The sequence below is a fragment of the Cyprinodon tularosa genome, unplaced genomic scaffold, assembly GCF_016077235.1.
Source record: "Cyprinodon tularosa strain WSP-4 unplaced genomic scaffold, ASM1607723v1 ctg657, whole genome shotgun sequence".
NCBI lineage: Eukaryota > Metazoa > Chordata > Actinopteri > Cyprinodontiformes > Cyprinodontidae > Cyprinodon > Cyprinodon tularosa.
Window position 1 is genome coordinate 195268 of NW_024039404.1, and position 19857 is coordinate 215124.

The window sequence follows — 19857 nt, forward strand, 5'->3', positions numbered from 1 at the left end:
GAGGGTTTTTGTAAGGGATCTGAAATTTAAGCCTGGATGTCAAAGCTGGGGAAAATATATTTGTTTTTTTCCTAATAAACAAAAGGCACAGAATTTAACCAGTTAGAGGCTTAAAGACCAAAAAGTCAGCATTTTGGAGAAGGGATCGCAAAGATATATGCTTCCCTTAAGAGGAAATGCTGTATTTATGTATTTTTTTCAGTTTGCAAATACAAATTTTGATGTTCCCAAACAGCCTGAAACAGGAAAAAATATATTTTTAAAATAAAATTCATTAAATATGTTTCTAATCCTTAGAAAAACACAACACGGCTATATTAATGTTGACCATTAGAATTGTGGCATTTGTGGTTTTCAGCCAAATTTCTATCCCTACTCCTTTTCTCTGGCCTTATTATGACGTCCCCTCCACTATCCCTGAGCTTTAGTGTCATGATGATTAGAGCCTTAACTCCTGTCTGCTCTCGTCTGTCCACAAGTCTAGCTAACAACAAAGAGCGCTTTCTGACCTCCATCACCTTTGATTCTCTCCAGTTCAGCTTCATCCAGCCATTTACTTCACAACACCTGTTCCCAACTGTGCAACAAACACTGTAATTATTACAACTTGACTCACGGGTCATGTGACCATTGTAGATTAGGGCCTATTTTTAGGGATACTACACGTAAATCTGGATTTGTGAGGCTGACAGAGAGGTGTTGGGCATGAGGCTCTTTTTAGGTCACTTTGTGCAAAAAAATTAAATAAATCTTATAGCTGATTGTCTCGTTTCTACCAAACTGATTGTCAATCCATAAAGTTAATTGGGTCCATTTTATACCAAGTCCTCAGAGCTAATGACGTCTGATAAGTCTATCACTGTGTCTGCTAAACCCCTCCCCTACAGAGGCATTTAGCAGTATTTAGTGTGGCCAGGCACTGCTGACAAACAGCAGAGGCTGCCAGGAGACCATCTGTTCTCATGGGCTTAATTAAGCTTGGGATCTCGTTGGCTGCAGAAGGACTGGGAGGGATGCTGAGAAGAGAGAACTGCCGAGGTAGAAAGGCAGGAATGCCTGGATGTGCATAATAGCAGACATGGCAATGCAAAATGTTGGACAACAAATGTCAGAAATTATTAAATATGTTGGTGAGATAAGATCAGAAAAATCAGAATCAAATATGCACAAATTGAAATGAAAAAAACCTAATAAAAAATGTAAATCAAATCTAAATTGCCCATCCAAAACTGTATCCCTTAAGCAATCCTTAAACTTCCAAATAAAACCACCATTAGGCTAACATTTTTAAATATTTAGTCTTACCGGTAAATGTTTTTACTGTAAACAAGGAAACCTCATACTTTTAAAAACACTGCAATATTGATGTTCTTCACAGCAGTTTAAGATAGACATTTTTTACATAGAAGATACCTCTGTAACCTTTGTAGATGAGGCTGTTTTTAAATATAACTGAAGCAATAGTTGGGTTATACAAAACAACAGGTTTTTTGCATGTTTTTAATAAAATTCCATTTTTAATGTACCTTACATACCTGGACAATCAAGAAATATGTATAGATATTCATGTATTTGAGCTGTTTTTTTCTGTTTTAGAAGTTCTATTTCAGTTATTAACCATTTTAGTATTTAATTTGATTACCGTATACGTTATTTTTTTGTTTTATATTTCTTTGTGTCTTTATGTATTTTTATTCTTATGTTTAGTGTTTTCTTATCAACATACAAAGTTTGATGAGGTCTAGTCTATTTATCATCTTTACACATTCCTTTCACTTCTGTTAACCGCTTTTTGTTTAACGAATGAGTGATTAATTACAGTACAAATTACTGCAGTGCCATCACAAAGAGTAGCTGAAACTAAAATGTAAAAATGGTGGTGAAGGTGTATTAAAAAGAGAATAATCATAATATAATATTCTAATTAATAATGGTATTAATGGTATGGTAAACAATCACAACTGTAGGAGGCGGAGCAAAGCATTGATTACAATAATTATTAACTTTTCATTCACTCATGCATTAATATACATAATTATTACATGCATAAATGTACTCATATATAACCTTTTGACTTCCTACAAATAAATTAGGAAGTTTCCTTTTATTTTTTCATAAAATTAAGATTTAAAAAGTTTCTTTTTTTATTCTCCTTTTTTATTATAACACAAATTCATTAGATGAAGCAAACAGAGTAGTTGTAATAATACTGGACCTTTTTAAAGAAATTTATAAAACATCTCACGGAAGTATTCTAGGTAGAAATGTTTTTTATTTTATAAACCTGCATTTATTGTGCTTATTTGGTATCTGCGCCAACGTGGGACTTAGCTTAGCGGAGGAGACCTAGCTTTGTACCGCTAACTGCTTATAGTGGGACGAAGCTGTCCTGTAAAGTTGAGTAAGGTTACTCACCAAAAAACAGCGAGTCGTTTGAGTTTTCCGTTAAGATGAAGACATTCTGTAGAGTTTCATTCTTGTAGAGAAGAAAGAAGAGAGCGTTTAACTTTTAACCCCGCCTGAACGGGTCCCGTCCGACAGCACCCAGCACAGTCAGGACACTTGTGGCTGCTGCCGCTGGCAGAGCTCTGCCGGTTGTTGTGAACCGTTTCCCTGGCAACAAAGTAGTGCCACAGCGCCGCCTCTGGGTCAATGATGTTATAACCCGATTTTTATTTTATTTTTTGTCAAAACAAGAATATTATTATGGAGGACCAATCCTGCTTTAATTAAAAATAAATACAGAAATAAATAAATGCTCCAAAAATAAAAGCATACAATTAATTGCCCACCAAAAAACAATAAACAAATAAATGTAGATAGAAATTAAATTATACAGTGATACATAAATATATATATATCTTTTATTTAGCTTCTTTGTTTATTTGCCTTTGTAATAATTACCTTATTTATTTATTGTCCGTTATATTCTTCAACTTTATTTATTTATTACTTATTTCTTTAAGCATTTATTTATGTGCATGTCATAATATTTTTGTATGGTTTATTCTTCCTTTGTATTTTTTTACCATATGTAAACGCTATTTATTTCTGCCTGTCATATTTACATTTGTGTATGCATTTCTGCCTCATTATGCAAATGAGGAGGGGTGTGTCTTGAGGGCTCAACTTCTGCCCATTGGTTGGTTAGCAGCCGCCGGCCACAGTCACAAAAAAGATTGCTACCTGCAGATGAGAGCAATGCTAACATTGCAGCATTATAACCCCCCTACTCCAGAAACCCAAATCTGGTCACCCTAATCCAAACAAAAAATAATAGAGTTAATACTTATATTTTATAAGTATATTGTCCATCCAAGCCATCCATCTTCTTCCGCTTATCCGGGGTCGGGTTACAGGGGTAGCAGCTTCAGTAGGGAGGCCCAGATGTCCCTCTCCCCAGCCACTTGGGCCAGCTCCTCTGGGGGAATCCCAAGGCGCTCCCGGGCCAGCCGAGAAACATAGTCCCTCCAGCGTGTCCTAGGCTTCCTCCCAGTGGGACTTGCCTGGAACACATCACCAGGGAGACGTCCAGAAGGCATCCTAATCAGATGCCCGAGCCACCTCAACTGGCTCCTCTCGATGTGGAGGAGCAGCAGCTATACTCTGAGTCCTCTCCGGATGACTGAGCTCCTCAACCTATCTCTAAGGGAGAGCCCAGACACACTATGGAGAAAACTCATTTCAGCCGCTTGTATCCGGGATCTCATACTTTCGGTCATGACCCAAAGCTCATGAGTATAGGTGAGGGTAGGAACGCAGACCGACCGCTAAATGGAGAGCTTTGCTTTTTGGCTCAGCTCTCTCTTCACCTCAACAGACCGGTACAGCGCATGCTTCTCAGCAGAAGCAGCAGCAATTCGCCTATCGATCTCCCGCTCCATCTTCCTCTCATTTGTGAACAAGACCCCAAGATACTTAAGCTCCTCCACTAGGGGAAGTACATCCACCCCAACCTGAGAAGGCAATCTACCCTTTTCCGGCTTAAGACCATGGTCTCGGATTTGGAGGCACTGATCCTCATCCCGGCCGCTTCACGCTCGGCTGCGAACCGTTCCAGTCAGAGCTGTAGATCACGCCCTGATGAAGCAGATAGGACCACATCATCCGCGAATAACAGAGATGCAATCTTAAGGCCAGTAAAACCGATCCCCTCAACACCTTGGCTGTGCCTAGAAATTTTGTCCATAAAAGTTATGATTAGAATTGGTGACAAAGGGCAACCTTGACGAAGTCCAACCCCCACCGGAAACGAGTCCGACTTACTGCCGGCAATGCGGACCAGGCTCTGACACCGGTCGTACAGAGACCTAACAGCCCTTATTAAAGGGCCTGGTACTCCATACTCCCGGAGTATCTCCCACAGGACCCCCCGAGGGACACCTCACGGTCGAATGCCTTCTCCAGATCCACAAAACAGGAGGGTGCATGGGAGTTTTCCCAACCAGTCTATTCCCAACCAGTATATTGTACACTTATTTATTTTTGGAGCATTTATTTATTTCTGTATTTATTCTTAATTATGGCAGGATTGCTCCTCCATATATTACAACACAATGACAAAAAACCTTAATAGTAATAAACCAAAAATGTTAATTATAATGCCAAAACGTAGACAAAGGAATCACCTCATCATATAACCAATGTTGTTTTACTACAACCCTTTTATTTGCAACATATAGTAATCTAAATAAAATTAAAAGAAAAGTTTGAAAAACTTAATTATGTTAACTTAATCTTCTTTTTCAAATGCTAATGTTTTCTGACAAATGTCTTATGTACAAATTCTCATTGAATATTTTGTTTAATGGTTGCAATGATTAAAGCAATTCAGACCAAGCCAACAATACTTCTTTATTTAGGTTTTGGGGAATTTGGTCATAAATCTTTCAAAGCATCAATAGGCATCAAAAGGGATCAGACAAACACAATACATTATTTAAGGTTAATATTCAAAACACAAAGCTAACCTAACAAAAATAAAGCTAACCTAAAATCCAAATTAAACTCAAAGATCCTACTCATATAATTTCATAATATTCCACATAATAGCATAAAAACCCAAGAATTTTAGCCTCTGCTACAAGACTCCCCACTACAAATCATTCCTGCCTTCAGGTATTGGTACTGTATCTACAATAACTAATAAAGAAACTCCAACAAGTTTAAACAATATGTAATTTCCCTTCAGTATTAATCATGTATTTTTGAATTTTAATTGAATATACTTTACTTTTAACTATTAGTAAAATACAGCTATGATCATGAAATACAAATGTGCCTCATAAAAAATAAAACAAAAAAAATTGGTACAACCTCCTATCCCTAAAACCCACCACCTTTTCTTCAGAAAATGTGCATAATGTCACAAAATCTGGATGCTTAGATGCAGAGCTGCAGGATCTGCAATATGTACTGTATAACATTGAAGATTTTTTTTTTTAACCAAATACAGAAAACATCTCATAGCTTGATGGAGATATATTTCAATTTCTCTGTCTTTCTTCAGAGTACTTAGAGGCAACTTTTCATATTTAATTCTTCAGGCCTGCTTTCCCTAATCACATTATCCCATTTATCATTTACCTCTGTTACTCAGCTCTTTTAGGAAATATTGACACAAATGCTTCCCTTTAATATGCTGCATGGTTATATAGGGTAGCACTGATGCCTTGCACCAAGATGGTTCCGGGTTTAATTCCCTGCTTATGGTCTTTCTACATGGAGTTTGCACATTCTCCCCGCGCTTACCTGGGTTCTCTCAGGATACTACGGCTTTCTCCCACTGTCCAAAAACAGGACAGTCAAGTCTATTGGCTTCTCTAATTTGTCTTTAGGAGTGAGTGTGTGTGCATGGGTGTGTGTCTCCGTGTTGCCCAGTGAAAAACTAGTGAACTACCCAAGGCTTACTCCCACAGACTGCTGGAGATAAGCACTGGCCCCCTGATAGCGGGACGAGATGGATGGACGGTTTCCGCTAATACACAAATTTGTTTCACTTCATATTGTAACAAAATTATTTCTATGTATACTCTTTATACATCAACACAAATGTTTACTCTCTTACCATGGCAGTATTAATAGTCTCTACTTCATTGGATCAGCTTTCATTTCATGCAAGGAAGAAGAATCTCAAGCTACATCTTTGACAAAAGCTAAATAACTGGAAGACGTCCCAGTGTCTTAGTTTCTAGTCAGATATTCTAAGAGGTTAATCCATTCTGACAGCTCCACATTGAACCAGTTTTCCTCGTGAGATTCATCTTTTTGCCAGCTCTTAATTGTTAAATCTTTGTTTCCTGAAAGAAAAACTCCTGTGGTTTGGGTCAATTAATTTATATGAAGCTCAAAAATGTAGTTATCCAGAAAAAAAACAACAACATATGTTTGATGGATCATTATAAAAAACAAAGTTTTTAGGTAAGTAAATATAAAAGTAAAATTTACCATAAAAAAATACATGTTGGTTTTACAAAAGTATAATAAACCTTTTCATGTTTTTTCATATTCCTATGTTTTCCTATGTACAAGGCATCTATTTTGATTTAGCACTAAGCATTGAAAGGATAACATGAGAAATTTCTTTAACTCTGTTGCTTCCCCTTGATAAAATTAATTTGTTGGTTTTATAACTTATTGTTAAATAGAGCCCATCCATGTAATTTAAGCTTATTACAACCCTGTTTTCTTTATTTTTCAGAAAGGACTCTTGGCCAGTGTGTCTGTGGATGTACCCCTGAGGTATTATTGAAAAGAACATAAGTGAAACTGTATAGAACAAGTTTTACTGTAAAAGACAACAAATATCAATAAAAACCTTTCTCCTACCCACCCAATTACTTAAAATAGGAAAATGCAGCTGCTTTTACTTATTTTAAATGTAAATTGCCTTATTCCACCAAGAAAAGTGTGTCACTTACCTGATCAATAAAAAAAAAATAGACATGTTAAGATATTGTTTTTGCAGTGTACATAAACAAATTGCTTCATTGTGTATCCATGTCTTTCATGAATTTATTCAATGGCTTTAACAATTGCTAACATCAACTCTTTGCTTTTTTGTATTTCTATAGAGATGGCTTAGACTTTCTTTGTTAACCCGTTTCCCTTTCATGGACAAAACTAAAATACAAGCTTTTACCTTGTACTCTTACCCACTATCCAAAGGTTTAATTTTTATAGTTTTCTTTTCTTTTCCATAAATCCAAGAGCTTCAGTGTGTAAGTATTTCTTCTTTCCTGGATGGAAATACTGTGTGTTAAATCTGTGTTCTCTTTATCATGATTTTCTTTTCAACAGAAAGTCCAACAATTCTAGTGATTATATATACAAGTTAAAACATAAGTAAATATATTTTTACTGGATGGAGTTATTGGGAAATTTATGCCAATGACTTTGTGTTGTCCTTGTTATACTTTTAGTGTTTAGCAGTGTCTTTCTAGATTGGAACAAAATACTTTATTCATAAAACAAACTGACACAAAGTCATTCCTCATTCCTTATTGCAAGGGTTCCTCATATATACACCTTATCAACAGTTCAAATAAATGGCTAATTGAACTTTTGTTGGACCAAAAAAAAAAAAGAAAAAGCTGTCATATGTGGATTCCCTTTAAATAATGTGTATATCCCCAATCAATCAATCAATCAATCAATCAATCAATCAATCAATCAATCAATCAATCAATCAATCAATCAATCAATCAATCAATCAATCAATCAATCAATCAATCAATCAATCAATCAATCAATCAATCAATCAATCAATTCCAGTTATTAATTACTCAAAGTGTGACATCTAAAGAACTTTCAGCATCAATGACAAAAAAAGTCCCGCATTTTCCATAGATACATTTTTATTAAAAAACGAAAGCCAACAAGAACCTTTTTTTTTTACATAATGATCAATGGTTTTTATTATCTTAGTCTCTTTCATCAGTTTCATATCATTACAGAAAATGTTATAGTACAGCGTTGATCAATGTCTCCTCATTGCTTAATAATTTCCTTAGGAGAACTGTTCACATATATCTGTACAATATGGTTATTTCTTCTTTTCTGTACATTTCTTGTGAAGTTGATTAAAAAGGCTGTCAGCACTTAAAGAAGCTGTTTCTTTTTTGTAATCTTTTTTTTTCTTAAATAGTTGATCAAAAGGAAAAAGAAAAACAAAACAGAAATGATAAATTATCCCCTGCTCAGCTGGTCACCTCTGTGAAGTTTGGGGCTGAGTTTTAGTGAATATAAGGAAGCTTCAGGGTCCGGGCCTGACTGGCATGGGTGTGCAACCAAACCCCATCCCCCCCCACCCCCCCAATACCACCTCCAACCTACCCAGGCATTTGGCACTGCGCACATAAACAAGACTCACAAGATAAACAACAAGCAAAGCTCTTTGTGTAGCCAATATGATGCATACTAATGAGGGAAAAAGAGAAGTGTCACCTTGATGGGCCCTCAGAGGAGGAGGTGGCCTTGATACACAGCCTCTTTCCTCAAAACCGAGCACCATATGAAATCTGGAGCCTTCCATGTTTTCTTCACTTAAAAAAAAACATTTTTTTTTTCCACTAAAGATGAGAAAATAATTTCTTTTTTTTTTTGTCCTGGCAGGCACCTACAGCGGTCTATTAAAATGCTACTGCTATAGATAAGGTCTAGCATTAAACACACAAAGCAATTGCAATGAAAGGAACAAAGTTGCCTTAATATAATAATGATAATAAGAATAATAATGATAATAATAATAATAATCATAATAATATATTACAGAATAAATCTCTTTTTATAATTAGATTTTTTTCATTAAAAGTTATATTTTCTTTTTTTTGAAATACTATAATCTTTTTAAATTATTTTTTTTAAATATGTATCTAGGTTGTGATCAAGATGTTGACTATACCTCAACGTTATCCAAATCAATAAAAACTAGCTGTGCCGTTGCATATTACAGAATAGTCAATGATATGTGGACATGCACCGTGAACCACCCATTCCAATGCTCGCTGAGTGATGTCGTCCTGCTCCCCCCTCTGACGACATCATAGCCGCCCAATCACCATGACGTCCACCACCTCTCCCTTGTGCAGCTCCACGTATTGCTCTGTTTTTGGAGGTAGCATCAGGAGCCCGTTGGCACTGCGCATGCTCATCAGTCTGCTGCTCACCTGGTTCCCTGCAGTGAGGAGGAGAGCCAAGCAGACAGTTCAAATTAGAGCCAGTCCTATGCATCAGCTCTTTATGCTGAAAAAAATGCCCCTGTATTCATTTATTCATTCAGTAAAAAATACAGAGCCTTATATTTTTGTCTCTTGACAGACTTTATTTTTTATAAAACTTATTTGCTTTTGATCCTGTTACAAATGCAAATTATGATGTTTTTCAATTAATTTTATATAAAAGGTCAGGAATAAACTCTTACGGTAAGATAGAGTTTTAATAAAATGCAACCTTGTCGAAGCATTGTATAAACTGCCCCCACCCCCAAAAAAAGCATATAAATAAGTGAAAACCTATCAAAAATTGGAATCCACCTAAAGTAAAGGGCTGGACAAGTAAAAACAATCATCCAAGGAATCCATGGTAGCTTTCAAGAATATTTGGTATATTCTCTCATTTGAGTTGTTGAAACTCTACTGGTCCCTATCAGCATACCTAGTCTTTAAAGAAGAATGGCAAGAATAAAGTCATGTTTGAAAAAAGGCCAAAATGTGCCAGCACAACCAACAGACATGGTACGAGACATACAATAAAGTAACACCTTGAAACTATCGCTGAAGTAGTATTATTTAGTCTGACATGTACTCTGTATTACCTGAAGATAAGAATGTGGGCTTTCTGTATGGAAGTGAATCTCTAAGTACCTGGAGCCAAGCACCTGTAATCGTTTGTGTGGGTGCACTTGTGTATGCAAAGTTTATCCAAAGAAAAAATGCTCAATAGTGGTTGTGGAGAGCCGAAGAGGCGCCCGTCCAGAGCACTGAGTCCAGCACCGGGAGACCCAAAGCCCCAGACGCCCAAAGGGCTTCCAAGAGCGAAGGCACCAAGGAGGGGCCAGCCCAGGAAATCCGACCCCCACCAAGGGAGGAGGAAAGACAGCCCTGAGGAAGTCCCCCAGCCACCACAATGCCGGCACCCCGGGGAGCCATGGGGACCAATATTTTTCTCCCACGCTGTTTACATCTGATCACTGCTGCACTTTATGAAATGGAACATTTTACTGTTAAGCTGCTGCTCATTTACTATCTGAGAGCTGTACAAAACGACAAGGGCGTAGGTTTGATTTCAACTTTGGTAGGGACACTATTCTTCAGTTTCATTGGTCCTTTGCAAAAATATGCATGCTCTTTTTTATGGTTAATGTGAGCTTCAGGGCTCATTTTGTTTAAAGAGAACAGCAGCATTTCTTGCTACATTAATACAAATCTTATAAGCAGTACATGCACTAGATGCTTTTTATCAATATTTAAAGCATAACTGGCTCTGATGAATGTGGAATTAGGACTTTTTCCACTTTGAAAAGGATTGCATTTAAATTTACCTGCCACTAAGACAGTGTCTGTTTAACCAAATATAGTCTATAATATGTGGATTTATCCTGTGTTTTCTTCTGAAGATATAGAATTGTGCAGAGGTAAAACACACTCTTATTTGTTTTTATCTAATATGCTCTCTCTGGATCATGCAAAATAATACATTCAAGGGACAGAAAATAAATGTATTGTATTTACATGTGCACTGGAACTAGAAGAGGAACTGACACTGAGCATTTAAAGTATTAATATTAGAAGTTGTACATCTGGGCTGTAGTTACTCTGTGTAGCTAATTTCATGTGTTTTATCTATGGCTGAAACAATTAATCATATTAACAAATTATTTAAATAATCGTGAACTAATTTAGTAATTGATTAATCATAAACTGGAGTATAGGGCCACTAAAACGTGCCTTCAGCCGACAGATCGACCCACTTAGAGCAGGAATTATACCAAGATTGTAAAAAATATGTAAACATTTAGCATTTAAGAAGTAAAAAAAATAGTTTTTGTCTGTCAATATTCTCCATCCAGAACTCCTCCGAAGGAAACGTTTAAACGTTTCTGTTTCACCTGGTTTCATTTCATAAAAGATCTTCTTTAAGGAGCCTTTGGCTATCTGATTAAAAGATAAAATAAAAGAAATCCTAACGTTGTTAACTTACATTTCTCAAGTTCCACAAATCAAAAAACCCTCTCCTGCTTCTTTACAGAACTCCAATCAGAAGCTTCCGCCTGTTTTAGCGTAGATAAGTTTTTTTTAATTTGGACTAGTTTCGTAGCCCAATATTAATTTATTTTAGCGTCTTTTTTTTGCGCTCCAAGCACCCGCGCGCGCGCACATACAGACTAGAAAACACGCAATCAGAAAGAGAGAAGGCGGAACTTAAGGCAGAATAATCAGAGAGTTAAACTGCGCAGCACAGTTGATGCGCTGCTATGTGAAAGGGACAGGAAAGAGCAGGCAGCTGCAGCTACCAGGCAGAGAAGCTGCGAGAGGAAAAGAAGCGGCTGCTGTATAGTAAATTATAAACATGTTGTTCACATCCAATTATTGGTAGGGACAAATAGGTCCATCCAAAATTTTGGTAGGGACATGTCCCTATGCAAACCTACGCCCATGCAAAACAAAATTTTATTTTGTATACACTCTGTGTAAATGAAATTACAATAAAAATGGTCAAATCTAAAGGGATCATTTTAAGGGTTAAAGGGCACTTCCCCCTAGCTCTTATAACTATTGGGTCACACTACTCTTACACATGAACGTGCAAAATCATGTGCCAGGGCCCAAAAGTGCAAGTGAGAGAAATTAGACTGGGCCCAAGTCAGCTCTTGATCACCCTCAGTCTGAAGGGATAATTTTAAGAGTTGCAGTCCCATTTCTGTCACTTGCAGTGACAGAAATGGGACTGGGCTCTCACTTGGCTCTGAGAACACTTCAGTGGGTTCCCTCCACAATGAAGTTCACTCAGTATGAGGGAAGTCGCAATGAGTTTGTCGCAGGTATGACTCAGATATTTTTGATTTATGCCCAATTTTGAAGCATGGTCTGCGCTGTATTATTCCACAACGCAAGCGGGACAATCATGAACTACCTCTCGGTCTAGATACGGCAGAGGTGGTGAGGAAGTGGAAAAACGCAATGGGCAAGTGTGTGTGCGACATTGAAGGGACATGAGGGCGAAAAATGGCGCGGATCCAAGTAGTAAAAGGGTCCCAGTGTTCTTGCACACCACGCTTTTCTAGCTGGTCCATCTTCACATGTCGTTTTCCACAATGGCCATGGTCATGCAAACATAAGAAGCCGGTAACTTAACAAACAGGAAATACGCATAGTATAGAGTGGATGTAGATTTGACCAATCAGAGGCCTCCTGTCTGCGGCACTGTCTGCAGTCCCATACAATTTTAGAGAAGTGCACCAGAGTGTCGGTGGAAGGGGCGGGGGCATATCTGCATTAAGTGCGACTCACACGCAGACTATCTTCCTCAAGGCAAAACACACAGCTTTTGTCCACTGAGTAGAGCCAAAAACAACCAAAACTGAAAGTTCTTTAGAACCTCTTGAATGCATTTCAGATGTTAAATATGTAAAAGCCTTTACCAAAAACAATATATTTTAAATAAGGATGTAATAAAGAAGGCTTAGTCTTTTTCTATATTTATATACTTTGTGTTCAATAATAGCAAAGTATGAACTCTATAAAAATCTCCTTTGAAAGTTTTTCAGTATTAATCTACAATCTATGTAGAAGATGTAAATAAAAACTATAGACCTACTGATTATATAAAAACTCACACCATAAAAATGTAAATATTTAGAAAATTATATATTAGTTATGATTTATGCTTTTTTGGTGCCTTTAAGGGGTTAATAAATGTTGCTAATAAATCTCCTTATTCTGCAATAGATCAATTCATAAGATTTGTCTATAATCTTTTTATCAACTGCCATGTAGACTTAAGATCTATTGTTTTCACTGTATAGCCATTATTACCATTTCTTTTACTGTACAACTTCTGAGTGAATTCCTGTTTACAACATGTTTATCCTCTAAATGGAATGACTGGACAATGATTGACAACATCCCTTAAAACATCGACATTCACCAGAGTTGAGAAAATCAAAAAAACAAAAAAGAAAGTTTTATTTACTAAGAAATTATATTTTTTTTTTTACCAAAGATACTACAGTCTTTTGAAATTGTAAGACAAAATTTCATTTTCTGTTTCGTTGTCACTGTGTCTTAAATGTTTCTGACACTCAAGAATTTGTTTTTGTTGCTTTAGGTTGCAATACCTGTGCTCTGTGCCCACGGCAGAGGCTCCTGGTGATGCCACGTCAGAATGCAGCGGTGATATTCAGGGCGTGGGTCCAGCTTCACATCACATGACAACTAGAAAATAACCAAACATAAATTGAAGTTAAATCTCTTTCAAACACAAATATAAAAAGGCATCTTCTAAAATCCCTCTTCATTTTTATTAAGATGCCTTCTACATTTTTGCTCTTACTTTATTGTAGGTAAGTTGCTAGCATTATTAGTTTTTCCAAAGCTTACAACACTGAGACACAAAAAGTTTAATTTTGAATTAAATTAAGAGCAAATCCTGAAGGACCCATACACAAAAAAGTATGGGTCCTCACTCAAAAACCTAAACCATGACATGTTTTCTCTAAAAAATATTTTGAAAAACTTAAAAACTGGAGAAATATTAGTGTGTCAGGCATATAAGTTTATTTTCATGAAATGTCAAATTGCTGAGCTGATTGGATTCAACAAAGTTTCTCTTCCACTGTTGCTTTATAGTGCCGGTTAGCTGGCTTAAAACCAGGAACAACTTTGTTAACTTGGAAATATATGTAGTCTCAAAAGAGAAGTGATTTACACTATAAAAACAAAACAATTACCACAAACAAAAATTGATTGAAAAGAACATGATATAAGTCCAAACGTCTACATTGGGTTTAATAGTAAAAGTTGAAAAGCTGTAATTTTCAGATTGTTGAAAAGACGTTGCAAACCCAGTTTCTAACGCCTTTTCAACGTCTATTATTGGACTAAAGTGGGACAATATCAGACCAAACCAAACACAGTCCAATTTCCAACAACTATTTCTGGACTAAATCAATTCAATTCAGTTTATTTATATACACTTCACAACATATGTCATCTCAAGGCACTTTACAGTTAACCAGATCATACAGTCAAAGTGATTCAAAGTTTACTATCTAAGGAAAACCAGCTAATTGCATCGACTCATTGACTCGCATCCAATCCCTCAAACAAGCATGCCAGTAGCAACAGTGGAGAGGAAAAACTCCCTTTTAACAAGAAGAAACCTGCAGCAGAACCGGGCTCAGCATGAGCGGCCATCTGCTGATTCTGACTGGGGTTCAAGGAGACAGAAGCAGAGATACAAAAACAATCAGAGACACAAAAGGCAACTATTAACCAGCTCCACAGGCGGCCCCATCCAGGAAACAGGAGGGCAAGCTTTTATAGAGCTGGATTTCCTGGTCTACCCTCTGGGCTAAGGAAAGACGGGGCTTTGATTCACAAAGTGACCGCAGCTCGTTGTCTTCCTCCTCGAATAGTTCTTCCAACTTGCGTAACTTGCGTAACTTACGTAACGTACGTAAAAAAACGTGACGTAAGTCGTGCTCCCCAGAGCCGGCGCTCTAGGCTCTGGTGCTGCGGGAATCGAAAAAAGAATCGTTCAGCGAGCTGCCAAACGATGCCATGGAATCGGAAAATACGGAACCGGTTCTGAACAGGAACCGGTTTTCGATTCCCATCCCTACTTAAAATGCACCAAGATTTGAGACATTTTGTGCAAAAACCAAGGTTTTACAGTTCACTACCTCTACACAAAAATCATGGCAATAAAAACCAGAAATCTTTAGCTTCCCTTCTGCGCCTCATGAGTCCTACCCTCGCTTTGATGATGGTGGGCCTGGGGTCCAAAATACCCTGCATCTTCCTCAAAGCAGGGATGACAAAAAGATTACAGGTGACAACAGCAGACACGGGGTTTCCTGGGACAAATCGGCGGACAGGGGGAGGCGGAGGAGAGGAGAAAGCACAAAGAAAAATATCTGAGTAACAAGTCTGTGCAACGGGCTGGTAGAATCACTCTTTCTCTCAACTTCACACACTACCTGGGAGGGCAAAAATCAGTTTGCGAGCACCATCCATGTCCAAGGTCGCAAATGTTGTTGGGAGACTAAGAAACAGATAAAGAAACAGATGTCCTTACGACAAAATTAAATTTGAAAAGAAGAAACCCTATAAAAAAAACTGAACAAGGTAGAAGTGGAATAAATTGTGGGAAAATTAGAAGTGGGATAAAAGTGGAATAAATAATGAAGTTCTGTTTTCTTTACCCTGGTTTCATAAAAACGCGACCAAAATGGATTTGAGCATGAAGATCAATATCCAGCACCTGCTTGAGGTAATCCTAAAAAATAAAATTTAAAAAGACAAAATTATAAACTATATCTTGTAAACAAAAAAAAAAGAAATATCTGAAATACATAAAATGACATTGAATGATATAATATTCCTTTGCTCTTTAAAAAATAAAAAGGCGAGTAGGTGAGTTTTTGTTATATTTTTGTTATCCATCTATCTACCACAAGGTGTCAGTAAAACAACATCTTTATCGCTCATCCAACTCTACCTTCTCTCCCATGGACACCCCTCCTGATGTGATAATGACATCAGCACGGCTGATGCCTTCATTCAGAGCATTCAAAAGGTCATCAGGGCTACAAGGAACAAACAAAAAATAAAAAACAAGGGTAAAATTGAGAGAGAAAAACAGATGTAGTACACCATCAATGTTTTACAGTGTACCCCACATGGTTTGTTGCAATTTCAAGAAAATTTGCAGAGATGGCAAAAGTACTCACTTTCCGTACTTGAGTAAAAGTACAGATACTTGTGTTAAAAAATACTCTGGTAAAAGTGGAAGTACTGATTAAACTTCTTCTTAAAGTAGAAACCACTTTTTTCATGCCGTGGCCTACATTTTAAATGGATGTCTGCCAATAGGACTAGATCTCCGTTGTGTTCATTTTCAATCATCTCGTCGTCCATACTACTATGCTAACGCCACCGCCAACAAGCTGCAATGATTTGCCGCGAATGAATACCGCCAAATCTGTCGATTCATCTTGTAGTGGTGCGTCAAATGCAATGTAGATTCCCATCCAATTAGATTGAATTTGGTATTGATGACGTGAAAAATAATAACGGTAACTCCATTGAAATGATTAAAAACTAAAGTAACGAGCCAATTTTTTAAAATGTAAGGAGTAGAAAGTACAGATATTTGTGTAAAAATGTAAGGAGTAGAAGTAAAAAGTCGCCATAAAAATAAGTAGTAAAGTAAAGTAAAAATATCAGAAAAATCTACTTGAGTACAGTACGGAAGTATTTGTACTTCGTCGCTTCCCATCTCTGAAAATTTGTGACTTTTGAACAAAGGTATTCTTCTTGCTACTCTACCATTAAAGAAAGACTTTTGGAGCATGAATGAGTTATAAGTCTGTAATCAACTTTTTATATATAATTCCAAGAGGCAATTGTTTTTCTTTAGGAATTAAATGTGTTGGTCCTTTTTTTGTTTTCTTTTTCTCCAAGTTCACAGTTATATGCTACGTTTTGTCAGTCTATCCCAAAAGGACCAACTGAAATGTATAGTTTTTTATTGTAATTATGAAAGGTTTGGCACTGGCTAAATGTAAAACCTTACTTGTCCCCAACGATTCCCAGATTGATAGTAGGGTAGCCATGTTCCTGGATAGTTGCAAGCAGGGTGGAACGATTGCTGTCCCTAATCTTCCCAGGATGGAGGTCATCCTCTGGGTTGAGCAGCTACCAAGAAAACAACACAAAGTAAAATGATAAAGATCATGTTTCTTAATGGAAATGAACCAAGTTGATAAATAAACAGTTAACAGGAAGGGAACAACAGTAGTTAATGACCCTTGGCGACAAATCCTTGTAAGTAACAAACATAGAGGGAGGCTACGGTGTTCTAACAGCCGTGTGTACCAAATAAAACACAACTAATGAAAATTGTCTCATGTAAAACAATGCTACCCATGCAATGATCTTTTATCATGATTAACAATCTACACTTTAATTAGAATAAGTGAAGTACTTGGAGGCAATTTGGGACACAAATAGCTGAAGCATGATAATAATAGCTGAAAGTCAGGCTCAGAAAAAGAAGGAACCTGTTGTATTTTTGTGTCCAACAGAGAAGTTCTGTTGAAATAAGCTGATATTATGCACTTTATAAATTAACCCCTTTTTAGAGTCTCATACGAAATCAGATCAAAGTTTTCCTGTTTCAGCACATTAAGGATTATTGACATTTATGAAAGAATAAAATATATGTATTTATATAAGTTTCTTTTACTCCCTATGCTTCCACAATGTTCTCACAATTGTTTGCTGGAAGTTTGGCCCATTCCTTCTCAGAACAGACTTAACTGGATATGGTCTGCAGGTTACCTTTTTCCTACACAACTTAGAGCTTTGCCTGCACATTTTTAAGATACTGAGCTCAGCTTTTGGGGGATGGCCACTCCCAAACCTTTACTTTACTAATCTCGAGACACACAGTATCTACTTTGGGAGTATGATTAAGGGGATAGTTCATTTGCGAGATGCATTTGTGCCAAAGCAACACCTTCCTAGCTGACGTCTTGAAACACTGCTTTAGTGAAATGTTGCTGTGAGGTGATCTATGTCCTTCCTGCAGAAACAGCCACATAACAAGATCCAGCCACTCAGGACTTTAAAATGGGATTGTGCTGCAACCCCGCCCCCATAAATTTAGCAACAGCCATCATGATTAAACACTTCTATTAAGTTTAATCAGATGCAGGACATAAATCCAAATTAAAGCTTTTGTCCCCGAGTGCATCAGCAAACTTTAGTCTGGCTTTTTTTTCGTTTGTTTTTTTCTTAACTGACTAGCCTTTTGGGTCATCTTGGTGCATGACTTGATTCCGTGTGCATAATGATGAGCTTCAAACAATATCTTCATAAGGTTGTTTGCTTTTGTTCTGTGTTGAGTGGATTTTTTAAAATAAAACCAGTTTACCTGTGGGAAACAGAACCCATTTCAGTTATGAACATTATTCTGGCTGGCCTCTTCTACTGTGTTTACCTTGCTCATGAGGAGAGATGAGTTGAGCAGGTCCATAATTGTGATTTCTTATAATTTGGCTGATTTCTTTGATTTTCCAGTTCGTCACACAAGGAAGCATTGTGTTTGAGACACTGTTATGATCTGCTGCTTTAGGGTTTTCAATCTAAATTTTCAGTCAGGCTTGGGTTTATGTTATTCTGTTTTTACTATTAAGAATTATACATTTTTTGAATTACTCCTTAGTTTTACTAATCCTCCTGTTTGATGTGTTTTCAGTTATCTCCTATTCCACATTCCTTAGTATTTGCTCTAGTTTTATTTTGACATTTTTCAAAGTATATTCATTTATTTTTAAAGTTATTTTAACAAATAGGTTATGTTTCCTAGTTACTTGTTTAAAACAATATCAAACACTCCCCAATGGTTTCCTTGTAGTTCTTTCTCTGCACACCTGTTCCCACTTAGATCATTACTCCAACCTTTGTCCTGTTAATCTCCTCCTCTGTATTTATACCCCTCCCCTGTCTTTGCTGGATCGTCGCCATTATTTCATGTCTTCATCAGCTCTTATCAGTCACCTGCCTTTAACTATTGATGGTTAGATGAAGCCTTGTGAGGCAATGAACCATTGGGGCAAATGGCTTTAACGAACCACACATTTCATGAAGCTTCATGTGAACAGGTCGCCACCTACTGGTGGATTGCACAAGTACAGTTAGTATATAATAATAATATAATCTTTAATTTTTTTGCAATTGTTTTTCTCTTTTTTTTCCTATTTAAGTTCCTTTGAAATTGTTCATGATTGGTGTGTATAATACATTTTTTTCTGTTAGTAAAATTTCTTAGAAGAGAAGAATATTTTAGGGTTCATTTTAGTGTTTTTAGTGACATAAGCTCAAGCATACAGAGGAAGTGATTTTGCAAATTGGGCAATGATGAGCAAAATCAAAAAGGTGTTAGTCATTTTAACTAAAAAAAAATAGTTTTTCCACAGTTTTTGGCTTTGGTTTTAGAAGTTATGTGTTCAACCAATCTTTTGGTTTAACAACGAACTTATTTTGGTAGTGTTTTTACCCAATCTATATCGGTAAAAGGGCAAACCCATGCAAATTGGTCACACTGACCAAAATACTGGTTAAGTAGTATTGTTACTTTCAAAGTGAAAATCCTTACAGCAAACTCTAATTTCAACACTAACCTTTTATTAGAAAGTAATACTACTGAATACTACTAATACAATTGAAACCAATGGCTTGGTCAGTTTCTGATCATTATATTGTTTAATCTAACCAAAATAGTTTTAACCAACTATATTGGTTGTTTTTCCAACCAATCTATTCTTAGAGTATACAAAAACTATCCACCGCAACTCTCCTACAAACTCCCACATTTTGACTGAATACTGAGGCTGTTTGAGTTTGTAGGCATCGATAATAATAATAATAATAATAATTATGGAACTTTATTGAGCTCACATTGGAGAAATTTATCTCTGCATTCAACCCATCCCCTTTGGGAGCAGTGGGCGGCCATCGTGTGGTGCCCGAGGAGCAGTGTAAAGTTAAGGGTCTTGCTCAGTCGGTTGGGATCAAACCGGGTACTTGCAACCTTCCCAGAGCACAAGTGCACTGCTCTAACCCACTAGGC

General features: G+C 36.8%; 1 protein-coding gene across 2 annotated transcripts in view; it reads right to left on the reverse strand.

The window, feature by feature from the left end:
* Positions 1–7885: 7885 nt before the first annotated feature.
* Positions 7886–19857, reverse strand: part of gphnb (gephyrin b) — a 132747-nt gene continuing 120775 nt past the window's right edge. For both annotated transcript variants that reach the window (XM_038309110.1, XM_038309111.1), the window contains 7 exons: positions 16798–16919; positions 15721–15808; positions 15425–15498; positions 15200–15264; positions 14973–15076; positions 13337–13433; positions 7886–9175 (listed from right to left, as the gene is read on the reverse strand). In XM_038309110.1, coding sequence (XP_038165038.1) covers positions 9042–9175; positions 13337–13433; positions 14973–15076; positions 15200–15264; positions 15425–15498; positions 15721–15808; positions 16798–16919 — 684 coding nt within the window. In that variant the 3' untranslated portion in view covers positions 7886–9041. The remainder of the gene's footprint in view (positions 9176–13336; positions 13434–14972; positions 15077–15199; positions 15265–15424; positions 15499–15720; positions 15809–16797; positions 16920–19857) is intronic.